Below are 21,672 nucleotides of genomic sequence, written 5' to 3'. Positions count from 1 at the left end.
CCAACCCTGGCTATCATGTGCGTGCATGCAGCTTGTGCAAAATGTGCATCTAACATAGATAAAACTTCTTTGCAAACCAAGAAGAGGGAACTGGCTTTAAAAACAAGTTGGGCATTATAAATGGTTCTCTCAAATGGGATTAGGAGATGCCTACAAGGCTACAGAAAAGGAGATGGTTTCTGCAGGGCTCAGGAAAGCCTTTTTCGACAACTGTCAGCCAGTGTGGCCAGTGGCAAACATACTGGGAAATTCCAAGAGTTGTAGTGCAAAAAAGGACTTAGTGCTACACAGCATGTTCAAGAGCTTGGGGTTTCTGGGAGAACTATAGGGCATGCAGCAGGTTTGTAACAGTTCACTTTAAAAATAGCTTAGAACTAGAATGCTACAGGATTTACAACATCATCCTGGATCAGCAGTTTTCCAATTGCCCTTATCCATAGCATAACTGGAGAAGGTGTACTCTATCACTTTTCTCTAGCAGTCTACATAATGGGATCGTCACCTCCTTAAGCATCAGAAGACATGGCCTTCTCTCTTGGTACAGGACTAAACTGATGGCAGAGGAACCATGATTATGGGGAGGTGGCCATCTAGTTCCTGAAGCAGCAGCCACATAGTGCCAGTGCCCAGACCCTTAGTGCCCTGACCGGGGGTTTTTTGAAGCTGTTTTTAATTGTATAATTTGTATAATATGTGTATTGTTTTATTATGTTGTTCACCGCCCTGATCAATGGAAGGGCGGTATATAAATAAAAGTTTTATTTATTATTTATTTGATAGCAACAAGTGATGATAAGCACCAGGAAAATGGAAAACGTCAACTGAACTTTATCTGATTTCACTCTTGATAATTCCCAAGATGCCTTAGTCACAGAAGTTCCTGAGAGAGGACACACAGCACTGGAGGTCCAAGTGGCATTCGAGTATAAATTTAAATCAATTAGGAAGTTATGCCACCCTGGATTTTAGAGATCATTTTGGTAGCATATCAACAGAAAATATTTATTCCACACACACGGTGATAAAAAAAAATACTCCCAATGGGGACTTCTACTTTCTCATTTCTAAAATAATCTAGGCTCCAAGAGCCATCTCTTCCTTAGCCTTAATTTGGCACTCATCTTCCAAGCTTTTTTGCCTTCAGCTACTTAACAGCCAAAAAAGGCAATCACAGCAAGGCAGACAAGGTGCCAGTCTCCTGCCCATAGCCTAATGGGATGAGGAAAAAGACTCCAAGCCTGATGGTGCTGTCCTGGTAAAACGTTTGCAGCCTCAAGGCAGCAACTATTAAACATCCTTGGTTCTCCACCATCTCCTGTAACAGAAGCCAGACATTGCCCTGTTATCTTGCCCGGCATCTGCTACTTTTGCATTCCCTCCATTTGACTCCAATCTGTTCAGAGCAGGATGAAGCCATCAGAGGCCCACAAAACCAACCCCAATGAGACTGTCAGTCAACAGGTACGGACTCTTCACCCCTACATCCTTCCTTCTGTTACCAGAAAGCACCCATGGCCAGGTGCTTGTTTTTTGTTTTAAACTCATGATTTAAGAGGCACAGTTTCCATCAGATCCTTCACTAGGCACAGAAAGAGATCCAGATAACACACAAGAGTTTCTGCCTTCTCTCATCTGAGAAGCAGGATTGGCACTGTCCGCAGCCTAAGGCAGCCACACTGGGATACATGACAGGGGAGGATGAAAGGAGGGCTAATCTTCAGATTTTAAAAGGGGCAAGAGAGTAGAGGACTTCAAATAAATCTGTGCTACAATATATATATATATATGTATGTATGTATGTATGTATGTATAGTATATGTATGACCCAGCATAAGAGCATGGCCAGGCAAGACAGCAGGTGGAGAGATTGCTCCAGAGGTAACACAACAGCCTGGCCCCTTCTTTAGGAATAAGTCTCTTTCATCACACCAAGCCCAGTGGATAAATTAGACAGGATAACCAGGAGAAACCAAATAAATAGATAAAAACAGGAAGACTGGGAAAGCCACACACTTCCCCAGCACTAAATGTCAGTGCAGCCACCAAAGTAATGGAGGTAAGCCTTCACGTCTGATGGACCTCGTGGAACATAAGCTCTCGGGGAATGCGAGTCTCCGGACCGAAGTTTTTTGCCGCTCGCCGTTCAAAGGCTGCCACCATCTGCTTGACCACCTCATCGAAGAAGACCGTAGCCAGCTGTGAGTGCAGCAGGGAACGAAACTCAAAAGAAATCTAGGGAGAAAGAGAGTTTAAGACAAAGAAAGAAAACTGGGCACATGTTAAGCTTTAATACTGAGTCCAGGATGCAGCAGTCACACTGCTAGAAAAACATTGGTGGTCTTGAGGGAAAAAGCTCCTTCTCTGGGTGCAAAAGGGAAGTCAATGGCTCCCAAGTGCAGCTATGAAGGATAGATCTGGGTGAAGGATAAAGCGGTATGCAGTGCAAAGGTGTTGTGCAAGGATGTTCAGGATTCCTCCTTTCACAACATCTTCAAAAGTACCTATGATGGCAACACTGGGGGTTATACCAATATAAGCCACCTAGAGGATTCTGGCTAGAATCACAAAGGCCTGTTACAGACTGCCAAAATAAAGCTGCTTTGGGTCTCTTTGGAGGTATGCTATTTAAATGATGCATGGGTCCTAAGAGTCCGGAGGTCGCACCAAAGCCACACTCCATTCCTAAGCACTGGAGTGCAGCTTTGGTGCAGCTTCTGGATTCTTAGGATGCACTCATCATTTAAACAGCATATCTCCAAAGAGACCCGAAGCAGCTTTATTTTGGCAGTCTGTAACAGGCCAAAGTCTCATTTTTTGAACTGGGAAGGTTTTCTGGAGCAGACTTGACAAACACCTGCCTTGTACAGCTATTTGTGGCTGATATTTACAAAGGGTTTGCAACTGTCTAAGTGCAAGAGACTAGGCTGACCAATCCCCTCTCACAGATCAAAGCAGATCTAATGGATAATGACAAGAGCAAGGCTAACATTTTTCCTATAATAAATTCTCCAGTACAGTATATTCTTAAGCCAAGTGTCCAACAAAAAGAGTGACCACTTCATTTCTACTTATAGCAAAAGTTGTGCCTGATCAGTTCTCTTTCCTCTGCTAGCTGAGGAACAGTCTGTCAGATAATACCAAAATAGACAATTACGGGAACGCTTCCTTATGGATAAAAAACATTGCGGTATAGGTAAAACAGATTCTGTATTAGAACAAGAATTACTATCAGATAAAGAGGCCCCTATCTCGAGACTGTATAAATGTATTCTCCGAAACCAGATGGAGGAAGAGACAATAAAGACAACATGATTAAATGGTCTAGAAATTTTGGATTTGTAATTACACTAGATCAGTGGGAATTCACCTGGAAAAAAAGACTAAAATACACCTGTAGTCAGAGTATTAAAGAAAATTTCTATAAGATCTTCTTTCGCTGGTATCTGACTCCGGAGAAAATTAGTAAAATGTTTAATAATGGTAATAACTTATGTTGGAAATGCGAAGAAGTTCAGGGTTCGCTTTTCCACATGTGGTGGACATGGGAAAAGGCAATACAATTTTGGAAGATGATATATTTTGAAATCAAAAAAATCGTGAACATCAAGCTCAAGTTCTTTCCTGATGTATTTCTACTTAATGTAATAGACTTTGAGTTGGAAAAAAAATGTGGTAAAATACTTTTTTATATGCTATCAGCTGCAAGAATAATATATGCCCAGAACTGGAAATCGAAGATAATCCCAGCCAAAGAAGAATGGATTTATAAACTCCTAGATATGATGGAGATGGACAAGCTTTCAAGAGGTCTTAAAAATGAAAAATACAACATATTTAAAGAAGACTGGATTGATGTCATCAACTTCCTTAAAAAGGAGTGGGGGAGAGATGTAGTGGTGGGAATAGAACCCCTGTAAGCATTGACTGTATTTTGATATCTCTGTTAATTAATCATTGTCAGATTTGAACAAAAATTAGACTAACCCCGACGTCATTTATGTTTAATTTTTAAGTGGGATCTTCTGGCCTGGTGTACCCAAAAACAAAAGCTGTACAGAACTTGCTAGATGTTAAGCATGGTTATAAACCCTTATTTTTCCTTATTTGTTTAAAAGATAATGTATGATTTAAAAAGTGTATGATTAAAAATGGACTGCTAGCTAGGAAGTAATGAAGGAGGAAGGTATGTATATCTTTAATGCATCAAGCATCTTAAGCTTGGAAATTGAATAATTACTTTTGGTTTTATTATATGTCTATGTTTTTCTTTTTAAAAAAACTCAATAAAGACTATATTAAAAAAAAAAGATAATACCAAAATCCTAGAGTAACTGATAAGGTTTTCCATGTATTGGCACTATCTTGTTTCACCCTAGAGAAATCCAACCAATTTCTCTAGCATGCCAATATAACCTTGGAGATACCATCCTAGAAAAGATGGGCAAGCAAGTGGGCAAGAAAATTCCTTTCTCCCTAGTTTTTCTCACCCTCCGATGACTAAGATGGTACCATCCTCTTAGTGAGTGTCCCCAAACAATGGCACCATCTTAGAAACTCTTACCCAACAAACACAAGAGGAAGAAGGAGACTATGGTGCTTTGGGGATGGGGAAGAAGTGTGAGAGTCACACTTTTATATATGAAGCAGCAACTATGCCTTGTCTCGTGATGAGATTGGCTCTATTCAAAAACAAGGTGTTGTTTCATGAACCCTGGAGTGTTAAAAATTAATAGAGGAGAGGCACCCCACATATTTGGATCATTTCTGGCCAGGGGAGGAAACACAGGCCCATCAACACTCAATATTTATACATGAAGGTTGCAGGGGCTGGAAGAAGCAAGTGTCCCATAGCAAGTATTCACACCTCAGGGAGCAGACTGCTCAAGGTCACACCCATGAAGCCAAGTCAGGGCTCTTAGCCTCACTTGCTATTAGCCAGGGAGTGAATCCAAGAGGCTCACGAGTCCTGCCTCTTGCACAAGCTCTTGTTCTCTAGACTACTTGGGCACAGGAGGAAAAACATTTGCTTCTTTGACTGTTTAGGCCTTGGCTGAGCACTGTTTTGGCAAGATAAGCAGATAAGATGCTTTTTAAAACTTTAACTCTCCAAATCCTACAGCCAATATGGCCAGTGTCAATGTTGGCAAGGGGGCTTTTGGGAACCATAGTGCAAATCTTCTTTTTTTTTTCCCATTATGAAGCAACCTTCCCTGCCCTGCTTTACAGGGGCAAGCCTGCTCCCAACACCAAAGGCTGAAGGACCCTACATGCAAGAAGAGCTGAGCATGTTAGGAAACATTAGAGTCCCTTTATGCAAAGTGATCTTGCTGCACCTTTAAGACTAACTGTTCAGACAAATGGAGTGGAAATCCATCAGCCTCTTCAGGACGCTTACCCAGCTACAGACATGATCCTTCTCAACTCAGTCTTAAAGGTGCTGCAAAATCCCTCTGCTTACTGATATTCAGGACTAATATGACTGTGTCTGAATTCTACCCCCACCAAAGTCCATGTGCGCTTACTGAGAAGTCCACTGTGCATGTGCGAGGGTAACCTGGAATGCCTGGGCTGAAACGCCAGTTTGTCTCTAGGTGGTTGAAGAGTTTTCCATCAGTGCAGACAGCCTGGATGGGGGGAAGTACAGAGGCAATATCAGAGATGCTCCTTACTATGCCCGCACTCAAATGCTAACCAATGTCCAACCTCCTGTCCTCCTAGTTCCAATTGCAACTCTGTGGTCACAGGCAACTGCCTATAGAAGGGATGCACCCTTCTTTCACATTATACCTGAGCAGGAAGCAGGTGAGGCTCCTTAGCACCTTAATCTTTCAGATTTTTGCAAGGTGAGTTCTTGAATACTGGGCCTCCAAGCAGATCCACCCTGCAGATTCTCACAGCCACTGAGGGCTAGTGCTTTATAAGGTGCCTCTTGTTGCCAACTGCTTCTCTTAATGCCAAAGACTCCTCCCCAAAAGGAGGAGATTACAGTCGGGATAGCATATCAACGTGCAGCTCACCTTCACCAAATGGGGCCGCACCAGTGTCACAATGGATGTATAACGTTCCATAACCGGAGGGAATCCGACTTCCAGCTGGGCTTTCACATGGCCTGTGCGCTTAGAAACCACCACTGACTTCTTGCACCATGGAACAAAATCCTTGTATTCGTCCACATTGGACACAACATCATACATCTCCTGCATAGAGTAACTGCAAGTAAGGGGAGAGGGAATTCAGAAGCCACATTAACATCAATAATTTGAAGACAACAGTGTGGTGTGTTCATTGCAGGGGGGAAAATCAACCATTATCTAACTGAATTAATGTATTCACAAGAAAGTATGCAAACACAGTATGGGTGCAATCACAGGTCTAAATGTATATGTATGTATATCACAGGATACGGAAACTCTTCTTTTTTCAAACTTCATATTATCATTCTCAGAACATTCAAGACAGAAAGATATGGTGTTGTCTTCCAATATGTCACCTTGCCTCTTAGAGAAGGAAAAGACAAGAAGATGCATATTTTATATTCACTCAAAGATGCAGTTTCAGGAGAGTGAAGCAATGCATCAGAGATGGACTGGAAGTATCAAATTGCTGGAGAGGAAGAATTGGGAAGACAACAGAAGCAAAGGAATTATAACGAGAGACGAAGAACACTCTTTAAGGCAACATACCATCTTTCCTATACCTAGCCTGCCCATGAAGTGTAAAAATCTAGATTTATGGTGGGTTCACACCTTTTCTGGCAACCTCAGGTATTACTAGCAAAACACAAAAAAACAAAAACAAAAAAACCAACCATACTTATATATACTACGCAGAGAAATCTGAGAAATAATTAAAAGATAAGAATCATTTGGGATGCCACTTATAAAAGTGTGTGTGTGTGGGTGTAATCTTTCCCCATGTTGGGAGCTTTGCTGCAGAAGGAGTTACAAAAGTTCAAAATGAGGCAAACCTCTAAAAGTGCTGTATTTTACATATTCTTGAAACCCTCCAGAAGTGTTGTTATGGCCACCAGATAAGCCAGTCTAATATAACTCTTCAAGGACAATTATCATGTCATGTCTCTTGCATGAGAACTTTTCAGAAGCCCCTCTATAATTGCTGGAAATGAGTGTCCTGACAGAATAGATGAGAAGCCTGTGTACAGAATGTCAGGGATGATGGGAGTTGTAGCACTTCACCTCTGGCTCGAACTCACCACCTTGTTACGCACCGGCGCTGACCAGTTTTGGCCAGTGGTTAAAGCTTTGCTCTAAAGCAGCAGAGTTACAGAGAATAGGCTGAAGACCCTGACAAACTCTCCAAGCCTTCTCACTCTTGCTTCCACAGAAGTCTTCTCACTTCTTCAGGATCCAGCTGGCTCTTGTATCTTCACCCAAGACACCAGACAACTCAATAGTCTTATATAAAAGATCTACTTTATTCTACTATATACAGCTCCAAAACTATCCAATACTTCTCCAACAATACTCCTCACTACTACCCACAAAATACATTGGGATTCATAGCAATTATTATAGCCCTTGGAAAACACCACCCACTCTTGTCAGTTTCCACCCAGTGGGCATGTACATCCATTTTCATTGGTTCTCTTGGTTCATCCCACAATTGATGATTTCATCATTTCACCTTGTCCACTTTAACAATTCTCAGGTGTGTTCAATTATCCACTTTGCATTTCTGTCCTTGGCATTTAGGACTTGCTAATTGCATTACCTTTTACACCTGTGTGGCTTCTAATTGCTTTTGCTGAGTCATCCTGACTCTCACATACATGTTTTATTTCTTTCACTGTATGTCTCATGTTGCATTTTCCTTAACACAGAATTCTTATCAGATGGACCTCTCTGCCCATCATCATCAGGATAGCCAAATACATCATTCTTTGCTGTATGTGTGAGTGGGTGTGTCCAACTTACAGCAATGTAGAACAGGATACAAAGGCTTCAAACAGTATATGGCAGAGGGACATAAATGAGACAAAGCTTGGCATGTAATTTTAAAAAGTATTGTTTTTCAGTTTCGTTCAGTAAATTTTTATCATCTCTCAAGAGTGGGCCCTCCATGTCCACAGAATTAACCATCCATGGCTTGAAAATATTTTTTAAATATAATTTTAAAATGTAAAATATAATTCTGCTTGGCAGGGGGTTGGGTAATGAAGTGAGTGATGTTACCTATATTTAAACTGGAATTTGAATAATAGTTTGCAGTCCTGAAAATGTTGAAGATCCTGGTAGATCATAAGCCAGATGTTCTTATGGTCTCTTCCAGCTCTAGAATCCTATGAGTCTATGAATTTCCAAAAAGCAAAGCTTTTTTTTTTTTGACATTTTATATAAGGGTCACCATTTTACTGTGCCACTGTATTTAATGAGACACGAGGATCCATAGCTTTTGGTATCCATGGAAGCAAACCCCAACAAGGCAAACTTACCATGGAGTTTTCTTGGCAAGATTTGTTCAGAGGAGGTTTGCCATTGCCTTCCCCTGAGGCAGAGAGCATGTGACTTGTCCAAGGTCATGCAGTGGGTTTCATGGCCGAGCTGGAAATCGAACCCCGGTCTCCGGAGTCATAGTCCAAAACTCTAAAAAGCTACTAACAGGACATCCATCACATCGTATAAACTGGAATTCCCCACTACAGGGTGTGGTGATGGTAATCTAGTTAGATGCTTTTAAAAGCAGATTAGACCACTTCACAGAAAATAAGGCTATCACTAGCACTACTCATGATGACTGTATGTTGCTTCCAGTAACGGAAATATTGTACCTCTGTGTACCTGTGAGAGGAGGTGCTATTATGTTCATATCCTATTTGTGACTTCCCATTAGGAATTTGGTTGGCCACTGTGGGAAGCAGAAGACTGGTCTTAATAGGGCTTTGATCTGATACAGCAGGAAGGACCTTCTTATGTCTTTATTCACTATATCTGCTAGCAAAGCAGGTGAAAGATATCCTATAGGGCTAATCCTATAGACTATCTAAACAATTAATATAACTACAATTCTTTATGTGAGGCACATCTGCTCACCCAATGATTCGCCTTTCTGAGTATTCCTTTCGTTTGTTGGTGAACGGTGCTGTGAAGTTGATAAAACTCCGGCTGTGCTGAGTAGTACGATCCAAATCAAGACTGCTAGCAACCCGGGGAGCTCGGATCATCAAAATCCCACAGGATGGCATGTACCTGAAACTGAAAGTTTACTGCAGTCAGTTTGACTCAGTGGTTAGGAAATTCAATGCACCTGCCCAGAGAGATTAATTTCAAAGGCACCAATTCCTGACCATCTAACTAAAACCGAAACAGGATAATTCATCTGAGACTTTACTCACTGAGAAGCTACAAGGAAGACTGACCTACCAGAGTCTTCTGGATTTTACTTCTCTACATGTATCAGTAAGAGGAAATCCAAACACCCCTAACATGATCACCTCCATGATCAGGAACATCAACCAACTTCCACAGTACTAAAACCTCACCTATGAGGAAATGGATTTCTAAGGATGACTGTGGCCTTCCCAACATTTTTGGGCTACAGTTCACAGCAGCACAAGCAAGCACAGATAATGGTGAGGGATTATGAAAGTGAAAGTTGAAAAACATCAAGAAGGCCACAGTTTCCTATCCTTGATTTTGAAGGTCTTACATAATCCCTACAGACAGACAAAACAACATGCATGCACATCCCCCCACTCCCAGAATAATTTCTAAGAATGAGTCTTTACTGCTGTGGATTTATATTACCCACCTGGCAAGCAGTGCAGACTATTCAACAGGTTAGAAGTGGGGTATGCTTGATTCATCAGATATTTTTGGACTGCAGCTTTGATTTGTTTAAACCAGTGATTTAAATCAAATGACTTTTTAAAAAACTCACTCGTTTTTTTAATTGATTACGGTATTCATCTACACACACATACACACAGTCTGGCTATTTTTACTATTTTCCAACCCTCTTACTGAACAAAAATGACATTGAATTTAAACATTTTAACTTTAACAGTTTATAGGCAGTTGTTCATTGTTAGACCAGTATCCAGTGTCTATTACTTCTTTGTAATCACTTTATTTCAAAGTGCAAGAAATGCCTTTCAGAAACAAATTCTTCAATTAATATATGTTCAACCAAAACAACTCTGAAAATACTTTGTATGTTTTATTAAGTATAGTCTATATATATTCAGATTTAATAGGCATAATATGTATAGTCACCCCTCCATTCTCATGGACTTGAGATCTGCAGTCTTGAATATTCACGGAGATGAGACCTCCGTTAATTTCAATGGGGTGTGCCTCTGTGGAAGTTGGTTGATGTTCCTGATCATGGAGGTGATCATGTTAGGGGTGTTTGGATTTCCTCTTACTGATACATGTAGAGAAGTAAAATCCAGAAGACTCTGGTAGGTCAGTCTTCCTTGTAGCTTCTCAGTGAGTAAAGTCTCAGATGAATTGCAGGCACATGCCCCACTCAAACCTATGGGGTTTGAATAGCGGCAAGTTTCCGTTTTCGTGGGGTGTGTGTGTCTGGAACGGGTTCCGCACAAAACGGAGGGCCAACCATAGTTAAAAACTGGTGTTTTAATGAAAGATGTAAACCATATCAAAGCCTAATACATTTGAATTGTTAATGTTAGAAAGCATTAAAACATGGTTGATCAAGCTGTCTAATACATGAAATAATGCTTCACAGTACACTCAGCAGGATTCAATTTTTTTCATTAAAACATTAATGCAAAAAACAAACAAACAACTGGCTTAAACAAAAAAAGCTGGTTTAAAAAGAAACACAACAAAAAACAATGGGCTTTTTGGTGTGTGTATTTTTTAAACTGTTCCCCCACCAACCCTGAACAAGGGGCTTGCATGAGTGATGCTCAGGACCTCCTCCAGTACCAAAGTGATCATAAAACACACAAGCAGGGATTTATTTGTTTTCCTCCTGAGAGTATGATCCCAGAAATAGCCAGACTATGAGGCAAGGCAGGAGTGCTGCTCAGGTGATATGGTTTGGTTACTATTAGGCATAGCCTGCTCTGGAGCAATCCTGGCACCTTTGTACAGCTCCTGTCCACCCACTGTGGGGGTTTCACAGCACAACTTCCCAGTGGTCAGCAAGGGGAAAAGGCAGCAAACATTGGGATTTACATAGGCTGGCCCTTAACTCATCTTTCTTTGGGATCAGGCAGAGAACACGTCTGTACAAACTTCGAGCCCTAGTTGGAACCATTAGCTACTCCCATTAACCAGGAGGTGGTGATTTCCTCTTCCACATCTCCCAAGCCTTGTTCAAAATGTCAAAGGAAAAAAAAAAAACATCAGACACGGTATGCCAGGACCACACTTCCTTCTGCTTTGATCAGCTTCTCTCTCCCGATTATACAATGGTCACAACTAAGCCCTCCCACTGGGTCAGCTGAGCTGCCCTGTCAACCTATCTAAGCTCGACTCTCCAACAAGAAAAGTTGTAACCACAGAAGGAGAAATTTAGGGTTTGGGTTTTTGTTTTGTTTTTGTACTGGAGGAATAAGATTATCTGAATTAATGAACCAAAGATAGAGGAGGCATACCATCATCCTATCTGGAAGATCAGGGAAATGAAAAACCCTACATATTTGCTTCTTCCTGCCACAGCCCTAGATGATCACTGCCACCTCACCTCAGACCCATCATGCTCTGCCTCTCAAAGTTAGTTGTACTAGAGCTTCCAAGAAAGGGTGCTCAACTTTTTCCACCCCAAGAGGCGCCTTTAGCTTTGGCTGGGGTGCAGGCACAGAAAAATGTGTGCATGTGTATGTGAGCAGGCACACAAAAACAGATACACATGTATAGCAACAGCAAGTACATTTCTATACCACTTATCCATGCACTTAAGCACACCCTAAGTGGTATACAATGTGTAAGCTAACTGCCCCCAACAAGTTGGGTAATCATTTTAGTGACCTACGGAAGGATGCCAGGCCGAGTCAACCCGGAGCCCCTGGATGGTATTGAAATCTGAACTCACAACCTTGCGGTTTGTGAGTGAATGGCTGCAGTACAGGCATTTAACCACTGCACCACTGGTGCTCCTTTTTCCCTGTATGGGAATGCATACATAAATACTGCCTCATACATAATGTTTGGAGGCCCCCATTTAACCACTACTACCTGTTCTTGTTAACTGCCCTCAAGCTGTCCCTGACTCATGGTGACCCTGTGGATGAGATATCTCCAAGCCCCCGCACCCAGCGTCCACTGCTCTGCTTAAATCTTGTAGATTCATGCCTGCAACCTCCCTGATTGAGTCTATCTGGCATGTGATATTCCTCTTTTGCTTCCCCCCTCCTTTCCTAGCATTATAGCCTTTTTCAATGAGCCATGCCTTCTCATGATGTGGCCAAGTACAACAGCCTCAGTTTAATCATCTTGGCCTTCAGGGAAATTTCTGATTTTATCTGCTCAAGGACCCACATGTTTGTCTTACTGGCTACTAGCAGCAGGTAAACAGCAAACTCTGAAACCAAAGAACAGCAGTTCTCCATCTGCCCCACCACAATCCAGAGCCTTTTCACAACACACAATTATACACTATGATTCCACTTCAAGTGCAGTGGATGTATCCTATGGAATCCTGGGGTTTGCAATTTGGTTGGAGGCATCAGAGGAGCTTCTTGGCTTTCAAGTGCACCTCCCTGAACTGCGAACCCCAGGGATCCATATGATAGAACCATGACAGTTAAAGTGGAATTATAGCACCATCATTCTGTAGCATGAAAGGGTCTCCAGTTATGGGAGAATGTAGGTAGGGTCCCATCAGCTCTGGAGCTTGCAAACGGAACAAGCAAGCCACATGCACCCCTAAGCCACAGGTTGTACAACCCTCTGACCTTAAAAGTCTTTTCCAGAAATGAGAGAAAAGAATCAAGGCATTGCTGTTGTACTGCATCTACTGGTCCTTTAGCTTATTTGTATGCAGCAAAAGAAGCACTTCCAGGGCAACTACATAGAGCAAAACCTGATGGTAGAGAGAGCAAGAGAATGACCCAACAAAAGGAGTAGAGGTCAACCAGGGTCTATTTGCCAATGTGACTCATCCCCTAAAGAAGTGCCCATTCAAACTGCAAGAAGAAGATTGGCATAATCAGGGATAAAGAGGCTCTAGTAAGAAAGTTAACAGTAATAGCTGCCTAGCAGGTTAGCTGGGATGCAGAGTCTGGAGCTCCGCCAAGGAAGTGCTTGTGAACAGCACTATTACATAAAGAGGTTAAAGCCAAGGAAATCCAACACAGCACTGCTGAAACCTGGTGTTCTCAAGCTGGATGAAACAGGTTCTAGCCCTCTCCAGATTGAAACTCTCCAAACCCATCAGCCAAGAATCCATGAAGCAATGGGGTTCAGGTTCCCCATCCCTTCATACATGGGTGCACGACCTTTTAATTTCTGCTCTCAAGCCATCCCTCAGAGCTCAGGAGAGTTTTCCCTGGACCTTGGCCTTAGTTACAAAATCTCAGGCTGGTGGTGCCTATAGTGGCCCAGGCTTCAAGAGACTGGCACAGCAAACACATACAAGGAAAGACACACACACACTGCAAAGCCACCGTTTACCTACCCAACAAACACTGCAAGACACGCAATTCAAGTGCCCCAGATATCATCAGCAGATATTGTATGCATAGACCCTTTCTGTCTTTATTGACAAATGGTTTGATCATTTCCAAAAGTCTCAGAGGCCTTTATGTGGGAAATCAACTAAGCCTAAGCAGGATTTCCAGCTTCGAAGATTGAGTAATAGCTCTGCAGAGCTCTCACATGAAATGTATGGAATTTACCATCAACACCACACCAAACCAGACGCTGTAATCTTCCATAAAACAACAGCCTATTCTTTACCACAGCGCTGAGCACCTGTGGTGCGTTCAAGGGGCATTTTCTTGTCCCTGGGACAGGCAGTCCCATAGACTGTTAAAAAGCAAAAACAACAAACATGGAAATGTCCACTTCTAGTTGGGGCGGGAGTGTTTTTTTGTTTTAATTAAACAGAATATGGGAAGCTTCCAGGAAAAACAGTTCACTTTTGAGGATAGGGAAGGGCAAGAACAGACAAGGGAACATAGAGTGCTGAAGGGCCACAAAAATAGCCCTGGGGGTTGCATACAGCCCCACGTTTTGTCTACTTCTTGCTCTATCACTTCCTTTGTAAGATTCCCTAATATTTGCCAACTACATTTCAACCCAGCTTTTTAATTCAACAGGTTCTCACAATAGGTCAAATTTAAATCCACACCTTTAAAACCAGTCCAATTTAAATCCACAACTTTAAAAATGAATCACAAAATCAACACAACTTTGACAGCTCTGCCATACCTCTTGAAAGACAGGCATCTTTATCTATTGAGAATGTTATACAATGTGTTTGCAAAGTGATCTTCACAAGCCTGCTGTATTCTAAATGCCTCCATTTTATTATGTATTTATTTATTACCATTTTATTATCAAAATGTGCAGAACAACATTTATTTCTTTATTTTTATTTATCTTGCCTTTCTCCCAAAGTGGGACCCACGGCAGCTGACCCAACTAGGGGTTCTTGCAGCCTGCTAGATGTTCAAGCACAACTCAAAGCCTTCCAAACACACACAGGATTGGAAAACCTCAGCCAGCATCTTAGCAACTTCCATGCAACACAATCAGAAAGTAACATTAAACTGATGAATGCTACTCGACACTCACACTCTAATTTCTGAAAAATGAGTAGAGATACTGTTCTGCATTGGAAAAAGGGTGTTGGGTGTAAAATAATTTCCCTTCTTTACTAACAAGCATTAGATTTGAAGCAGAGAAGCCTCCAGTGGGGAGTCCTTCAGATGTTTCCATTTTAAAATAGTATTAATTGGTTCTGTATGTTTACTAACAATTTATTCCAAAGAAAGCCAATCAAGGTCAACAATAAACACACCAAATGACATCAATTACACTGAAAGCATTGATCCATATTTTGTATTTTATAATAAGAAAAAAGGAGTTTTCATTGTGTCTTTCTATTTGTTCAAATGAGTGACTGGAGTATTAACAGTCTACTTTCTCTAGTGTCAAACTATCAATGGCTGCCATATTTCACCCTTCATTTGTTTTGGAATTCAACTGCCATTACCCAGGCAACATGGCCAATGATGGGCACTGTTGGCCAAAATGTGTTGAAAGCACTATGCTGGGGAAGGATGCTCCAAGTAGAAGATATTCATCAAAATAAGACATCCCCCTTTCCCAAAAGGAAAGTCTTCAGAGCACAAAATGAATTAAATATTTCCTTTAGAGGGAAAACCAATATTGCAGTTCAATAGCCTTTACAAAAAGTCTATGAAGTTTTGCTCCAAGCCAGATGAGAGCAGAGACAAACTCTGAAACTATAACTTGGTCCTGAAATAAACCAGTGAGCTCACATATAAAAGATGTGAACTAAGGACTTCCAGCTTCTAGGTCATGTTCCCACTACTACAGTACCTGATTCCACTAAGTTGAGGAAGGACACTACAGTGTTTTTCTTCTTGCAGCATACAACTCTGTTCAAATGCTAAAGGATCAAATGATTCGCTTGGATGATGTAACTCACTGGAGAGCATCCACACGCTAAATACCATCCCAATTCCTCCTAATCCTGCCTGGAAGAATACAGCTGCCACTCACTGTGGTTGCAACCTCCATATTCTAGCATTTCATACAAATACAAACAGGATCTTCCACCAAAAGACATTACACTGTCATAGCTAATGCCACAGATCTGAAACCTCAATTTTTCCATTCCTTGAAAAATCAGACATTGCACTATGCCAACATACGGTTCTGGGAGGGTTCTATTACACCATGTCTTGCATTTTATGTTTCATGGGTCTCTGGCCTTTGCTTCAATCAAGCAGGGCTAGACTATTCATGATAGGCGCAGATATCTTCTGGATTACATGCTTCGGGATTACCAGTTGTTGGGGAACATGAATGGGTCAGCACTATTGCCTTCATGGTGTAGATATCTGTCTGGCCACTGTGAGTACAGAATGCTGGGCTAAACAAGCCTTTGGTCTGATCCAGGGCAGTGTTTCTCACATGCTTACAGCATTTTCCACAGGCTGGTCTATTAGCATAGTTAGAGAAAACATGGCTGTGTGTCCATTTGCAATTTCCTGTGCATTTTATAAGCATTCACATTGTAATCTTTCTGTTTAGATGTTTGTTTAATATAGATGTTAATTTTTAAAAAATCAGTCTTATGGGAATACATTAAAAAACCACCCATGTCTTGAGTGTGGGAAACGAATCAAATAATTTTTGTATGACAAATAAATAACTCTCAGAATCCCATAGCATGGACGGCCATGACCCTGACCAAGCTGACTGGGGATTCCAAGAGTTGTACAGGTTGAGTCTTCCTTATTCAAAATGCTTGGGACCAGAGGTGCTTTGGATTTCAGGTTTATTTATTTATTTATTAATACCTGTATTTGTATATATGTACATGATGAGATATTTTGGAGATGGGCCCCAAGTCCAAACAGAAAACTCATTTATATTTCAAATACAGCCTATACACATAGCCTGAAGCTAATTTTATACAGTATTTTTAAATAATGTTGTGCATGAAACAAAGTTTGTGTACACTGAAACATCAGAAACCAAAAGTGTCACTATCTTAGCCACCCATGAAAAAAAGTTTGGTTTTTGGAATATTTCAGATTTCAAAACGTTAGGTACATGTACAACCTGTAGCACTAAAAGTATTTTTTTTTTACCCAGCTCTAAACAGAGTTGGTATCATCATCTCTTCCTCAGCTCTGAACCTCCACAAGATGCCACTGCTGTTTACTAAAGAAGTAGTCACTAACCATCATCCTTAGCAGAAAGGAGGAAACAAGGACAATTCTGCATTGAGCAGCCAGCGTTACATGCTAAATTTGGAGAAGTGTCTGCTTCATCCTTGCTAAAGCTAGCACAAACCTACTGAACTCTAGTAACTAAAGACTATCAATTTTTTTAAAAAAGCTACACATCTCAAAAAGTTAACTGTTCAAATTTTGTGTTTTCCCCCTGCTTCCATCTCCAATAGGTCACTACATAAGTTAAAGAGAAACCTTCCATAATTTTCAACATCACTAAAATTTACACAACTGCAAATAAGAACTGGTCCAAAGAACATCTCTACGGCGTGAAACAAACCACCCCGAAAAGGTGGGCTGGAGGTGGCCATTTTTCCTCCAGAGGGATGCCACAGCAGTCAAACTGCACGATGTCCCTCTGCCTCAAAAGGAACACAGAAAAAGCGGCTTCTTCTTTGGATGCTGCATGGACGTCACGAGTGTGCCATCGGCGACTTCTATATGCAGCAACCTCTATATGCTATGTGTCGCTTACATCACAATGGCGGCATCCCGTCTATATGGGGGCTTCCATTATGACGACGCCGTGACCTACTGGAGTTAGCGACCATATGGTTGGTGTGCGGTCCCTAACTCCAGAATCGCCACCTGGATGTCGCTTCTTGGCGGTATGTACCAGGCCCAAGTTACCACCTAAGCAGTAGGTCCTATAGAATGGTATAGGCTTATATTTACTATCCATCAATATAAACTTTACTGTTCTCTTATGCACCCACTGGAGTGGACAAATTCATCTTAATTGTAAGAACAAAATCCCAAAGGACACATTACACAGAATGACCAGAAATAATGAGAATATTTAATTCTGGTGACAATTCTGTTTAACTCTGGTGAAGAGGCAGCAGGACCACAACTTCCATCAGGCCTTGGGGATTCAAGGCAGTCCACCAACAACTGGAGAACATGATCCCTATTCCTCTACTACAGCTACAACACATTTGTAAAACACTGCCTGTAACAGCAAGAGGAAAAGTAGCCTCTTTCAAAATAGGACCAGGCAGTATCATGTGCTGGGGACAGCTTTAGAAGAAGCTCGAAAGAGAGGAATTTCTACCTAGGTAAACACAACATACAGAACACCTGCTGGCCTGACTGGTTTTTTTAAAAAAAACTCACCAGATATGAGGTGTATGTGTACAACCTCTTTCCATGCATCTCCTCTTTATTACAGGAGCATAATACTTAGAGAAGGCTAAATGTCTCACAAAACTACAGTCTCCCTGGAAGCCAAGATTACTAAATTGAGGCTGTCATACTTTGGCCACATCATAAGAACGCAGGAATCATTGGAAAAGGCAATAATGCTGGAGATGGTAGAGAGCAGGAGAGAGAAACCACATGCTGAATGGATAGACCAAGGTCTAAAATGCACTGCAGATATAATCCAGTTTGAGACTTCTTTAACTGCCCTGGCTCATTGCTAGAGAATCCTGAGAGGTGTAGTGTATTGTGGCACCAAAGCTCTCTGACAGAGAAGGCTACATGTCTCACAAAACTAGTTCCCACAATTCCCTAGCACTGAGCCAAGCCAGTTCAAGCAGCCTCAAACTGGATTATTTCTGCAGTATGTTTGGTACCTAAGTCAAGGAGGTCAGACCTGGGGCTGCAGGACCTGAGCAGAGCAATTGAGGACAGGATACTGTGGGGATGTCTCATTCACAAGGTTGCCATAAATCAACCTGATGGCAAGTAACAACATATCCAAAGGGGGGGTGGGAGAACATGCTTCTCCCCACTTGCAGTTTTGTTTTTTTTTACTAAGTCTGATTTCTCCTTCCTTGGAGATGTCTCATTCACAGGGTGCCATGAATTGGGGGAGACTCCAGGGCAGTTGACAACCACCACCACCCACTTTTTTAATCCCTATCCTCCTCCTGTGCTTCAAAAAACAGCTGCCTGGAGAACAGAGGTTCAACAGGTCAGTCTTTTCCTAACATAAAGGTAGGGAGGGGGAACCTTCACCTGTTGAATTTCTGTAGAAAGGACAGAAAGGTGGTCATTGCTGTTATTGTGTGCCTTCACGTCATTTCTGATTTATGGTGACCTAAGATGACCTTAAGGTAGATGGGGTTTTCCTGGCAATGTTTGTTCAGAGGGGGCTTGCCAAGTTGCCACTGCCTTCCCCTGGGGCTGAGAAAGTATGATTTGCCCAAGGTCACCCAGTGGGTTCCATGGCTGAGCTGGGACTCCAACCCTGGCCTCCAAAGTCATAGTCCAATACTCAAACCTTTTAACCAAACCAACTTTGTCCTCATGCTGTCTGAAGAGCCAGCTCAAGACATTTTGCTGCCTGAGGCAAAGAACAAGATAATGCTCCCCTCCAGATTGGCAACTGAACCTTCTTTCTCCTAAGCTTTTGTGTGCCTTCAAGTTGTTTCCAACTTATGGTGACCCCCAAGGAGACCCTATCATGGGGTTTTCTTGGAAAGATTTGTACAGAGGAGGCTTGCCATTGCCATCCTCTGAGGCTGAGAGAGTGTAACTTGCCCAAGGTCACCCAGTGGGTTCCATGGCTGAGTTGGGATTTGAACCCTGGCCTCCAGAGTGGCAGTCCAACACTCAGAGCACTAAAAGTAACAATCCTAATCACACCCTTTTGCTGGAGAGCTCTACTCTTCTCTGGCCATCCTACCCCTCCCTGCCTGGGTGACCAAGGAGGACAATGCCCCACAAAATGTAGGACACTCAAGAAAAAATCAAAACCTAAAAACACCCATATCAAGATGTAAAATCATGCTTCTCAATCTTGCTCAGAATGGAGGATGCTTTGGAATTCCTCCTGGGCAGAAGGTTGGAATGTAGAAAAGGAGGGCCTGCCTGGTCACCTTGGGAAGAGAGGACTATCTATCCAAGTGAATTATTTAAACAGTGGGCCATGTTCCTGCTCTGGCCAGCCACCACAGAGAGGCCTCGAGTGGTTGACTCCTCTGGTCTCCCTGCCTCTGAGGCCCTTCCCTGGAAAGGGGACCAGAGGTCCTCATAATCGTAAAGGAAGATGGGGCACCGCAGAATGGAGGACATTTTAGAAGAGTGGTCCTCAAACTTTGAGAGATTTTGGACTCCAGCTCCCAGAATCCTCGGCCACGTTGGCCAATAGCCTGGGATTCTGGGAGCTGGAGTCCAAAATCCCCTTAAAGGGTTCAGTTAAGACTCATAGGAATCGAAGTCCATGCTTCTAAGGCTCAAAATGGAGGACGTTTTGGAATCCGAGGAGGAGGAGGAGGACGCGGCTGCTCCCCACCCACCTGTTGCCCTCCCTCCTCCTCCTCCTTCCTCCCCTTCTCCCTCCGGTCCTCACCCTCCAGCCGGGGCCGCCCTGGCTCTCAGCGCCCCCCGCGCTCCCGCTTGCCAGACTTCCCGGAGCCGGCGGGCCGCCATGAAGGGGGGAGCCTGGCGGAAGCGTCCAGCCCTCCTCTCTTTCCCTCCCGACTGACTGGCTGCCAGCCGCCAAGACAGACGCCGGCTCCTCCGGCCTCCCTGACCTCTCACCCCGGCGACGTCACAAGACGTCAAAGCGGACGCGCCACCGGCCGCGGCGCCTCCTCTCGACGTCATCCTCACCGCGGGGGAGGGGGAAGAAAGGGGGGACGAAGGAGCGGGAGCTGGCGCAATGCATCCTGGGAGTTGTAGTCTTTTGGGGGGGCGACCAAAGTGCTGCTTTGTTATGAGGGAAGGTTTCCCTTCAAGGAGCCATTGTAAAATCAATCAATCAATCAATAAAATCGTGGTTTGAGGGTTGGACTACGACCCCCTGGAGGCCAGGGCTCGGATCCCAGCTCGGCCATAGAAACCCACTGGGGCTATCCATACTGGAGAAATAACCCGGTTTGGCCCCGCTTTAACTCTACGTGGCTCAAGGCTATGGAATTCTGGGAGTTGGAGTTTGTTGTGGGGCCCAGAGCGGAGAAGAGGAGGTTAAGAGGTGGTATGATAGCCCTGTTTAAATGCTTGAAGGGATGTCATATTGAGGAGGGAGCAAGCTTGTTCTCTGCTGCTCCAGAGACTAGGACTCAGAGTAATGGATGCAAGCTCCCAGGAACAGAGATTCCAGCTCAACATTAGGAGGAACCTCCTGAGAGTGATGAGGAGATGATCACACCAGCCAAAAAGATGGGAGCCTGGCGGTATGCTCCTGTCAATATCATGCCATAATGCGATCTCACGATGTCATGTGACGCCGCAATTATCCCCCAATTATTTTCTGTGAATAAAAAGTGGTGCTAGAATTCCTCTTTATTCCTGGGATAATTGTGGAATAACCATGACATTGTGCGACGATCATTGCATTATCGCACGACATTGATGGGAGCATACCGCTCCCCTCCCGTCTTCTTTGCCAGTGTGATAATCCCATGGGAGCTGCTGTTAGACAGTGGGACACGCTCCTTCCTGAGAGAGTGGTGGGGTCTCCGTCTTTGGAGGTTTTTAAACAGAGGCTGGATGGCGTCTGTCTCAGGGGGTGCTCTGTTGGAGAGAGCTCCCGCATGGCAGACGCGGGCTGGACTGGGTGGCCCCTGTGGCCTCTTCCAGTTCTATGATTCTGTTAATAAACATTCTTAGAAAATAGCATGCTTCATAAGACTCATTGAGAGAACTTGGGGGAAAGTTGGTACGACACTATATACAGGTAAAAACTAGGAATGTGACCCATTAGACACTTACTTAACACAATAGAATTATTTCCATGCAGTGAGGATTACTTTCAAGTCAATATGGACAGGATTATGCTATAAAGGGAAGGAAAAAAA

General features: G+C 42.9%; 1 protein-coding gene across 2 annotated transcripts; it reads right to left on the bottom strand.

Annotated features, from left to right (window-relative positions):
• Positions 1 to 1,444: 1,444 nt before the first annotated feature.
• On the bottom strand, positions 1,445 to 20,419 carry COQ10A (coenzyme Q10A). Of its 2 annotated transcripts, none has more exons than XM_089479343.1 (5): positions 20,223 to 20,419; positions 9,051 to 9,212; positions 6,018 to 6,210; positions 5,523 to 5,624; positions 1,445 to 2,232 (listed from the first exon to the last, which is right to left on the bottom strand). In XM_089479343.1, exons 1-5 carry the CDS (start codon positions 20,300 to 20,302, stop codon positions 2,065 to 2,067), a joined length of 705 nt encoding a protein of 234 aa, XP_089335469.1. In that variant the 5' UTR covers positions 20,303 to 20,419; the 3' UTR covers positions 1,445 to 2,064. The 2 variants fall into 2 exon arrangements, with proteins under 2 accessions (XP_089335469.1, XP_089335478.1); XM_089479352.1 differs by lacking the exon at positions 20,223 to 20,419 and adding an exon at positions 18,887 to 19,586.
• Positions 20,420 to 21,672: the final 1,253 nt, after the last annotated feature.

The sequence above is a fragment of the Sceloporus occidentalis genome, unplaced genomic scaffold (genome assembly GCF_023333645.1).
Source record: "Sceloporus occidentalis isolate IW3139 unplaced genomic scaffold, rSceOcc1.0.p SCAF_1, whole genome shotgun sequence".
Taxonomy (NCBI): domain Eukaryota; kingdom Metazoa; phylum Chordata; class Lepidosauria; order Squamata; family Phrynosomatidae; genus Sceloporus; species Sceloporus occidentalis.
Note: the sequence above shows the minus strand (reverse complement) of the source record. Positions and strands in the feature narration are given on the sequence as shown.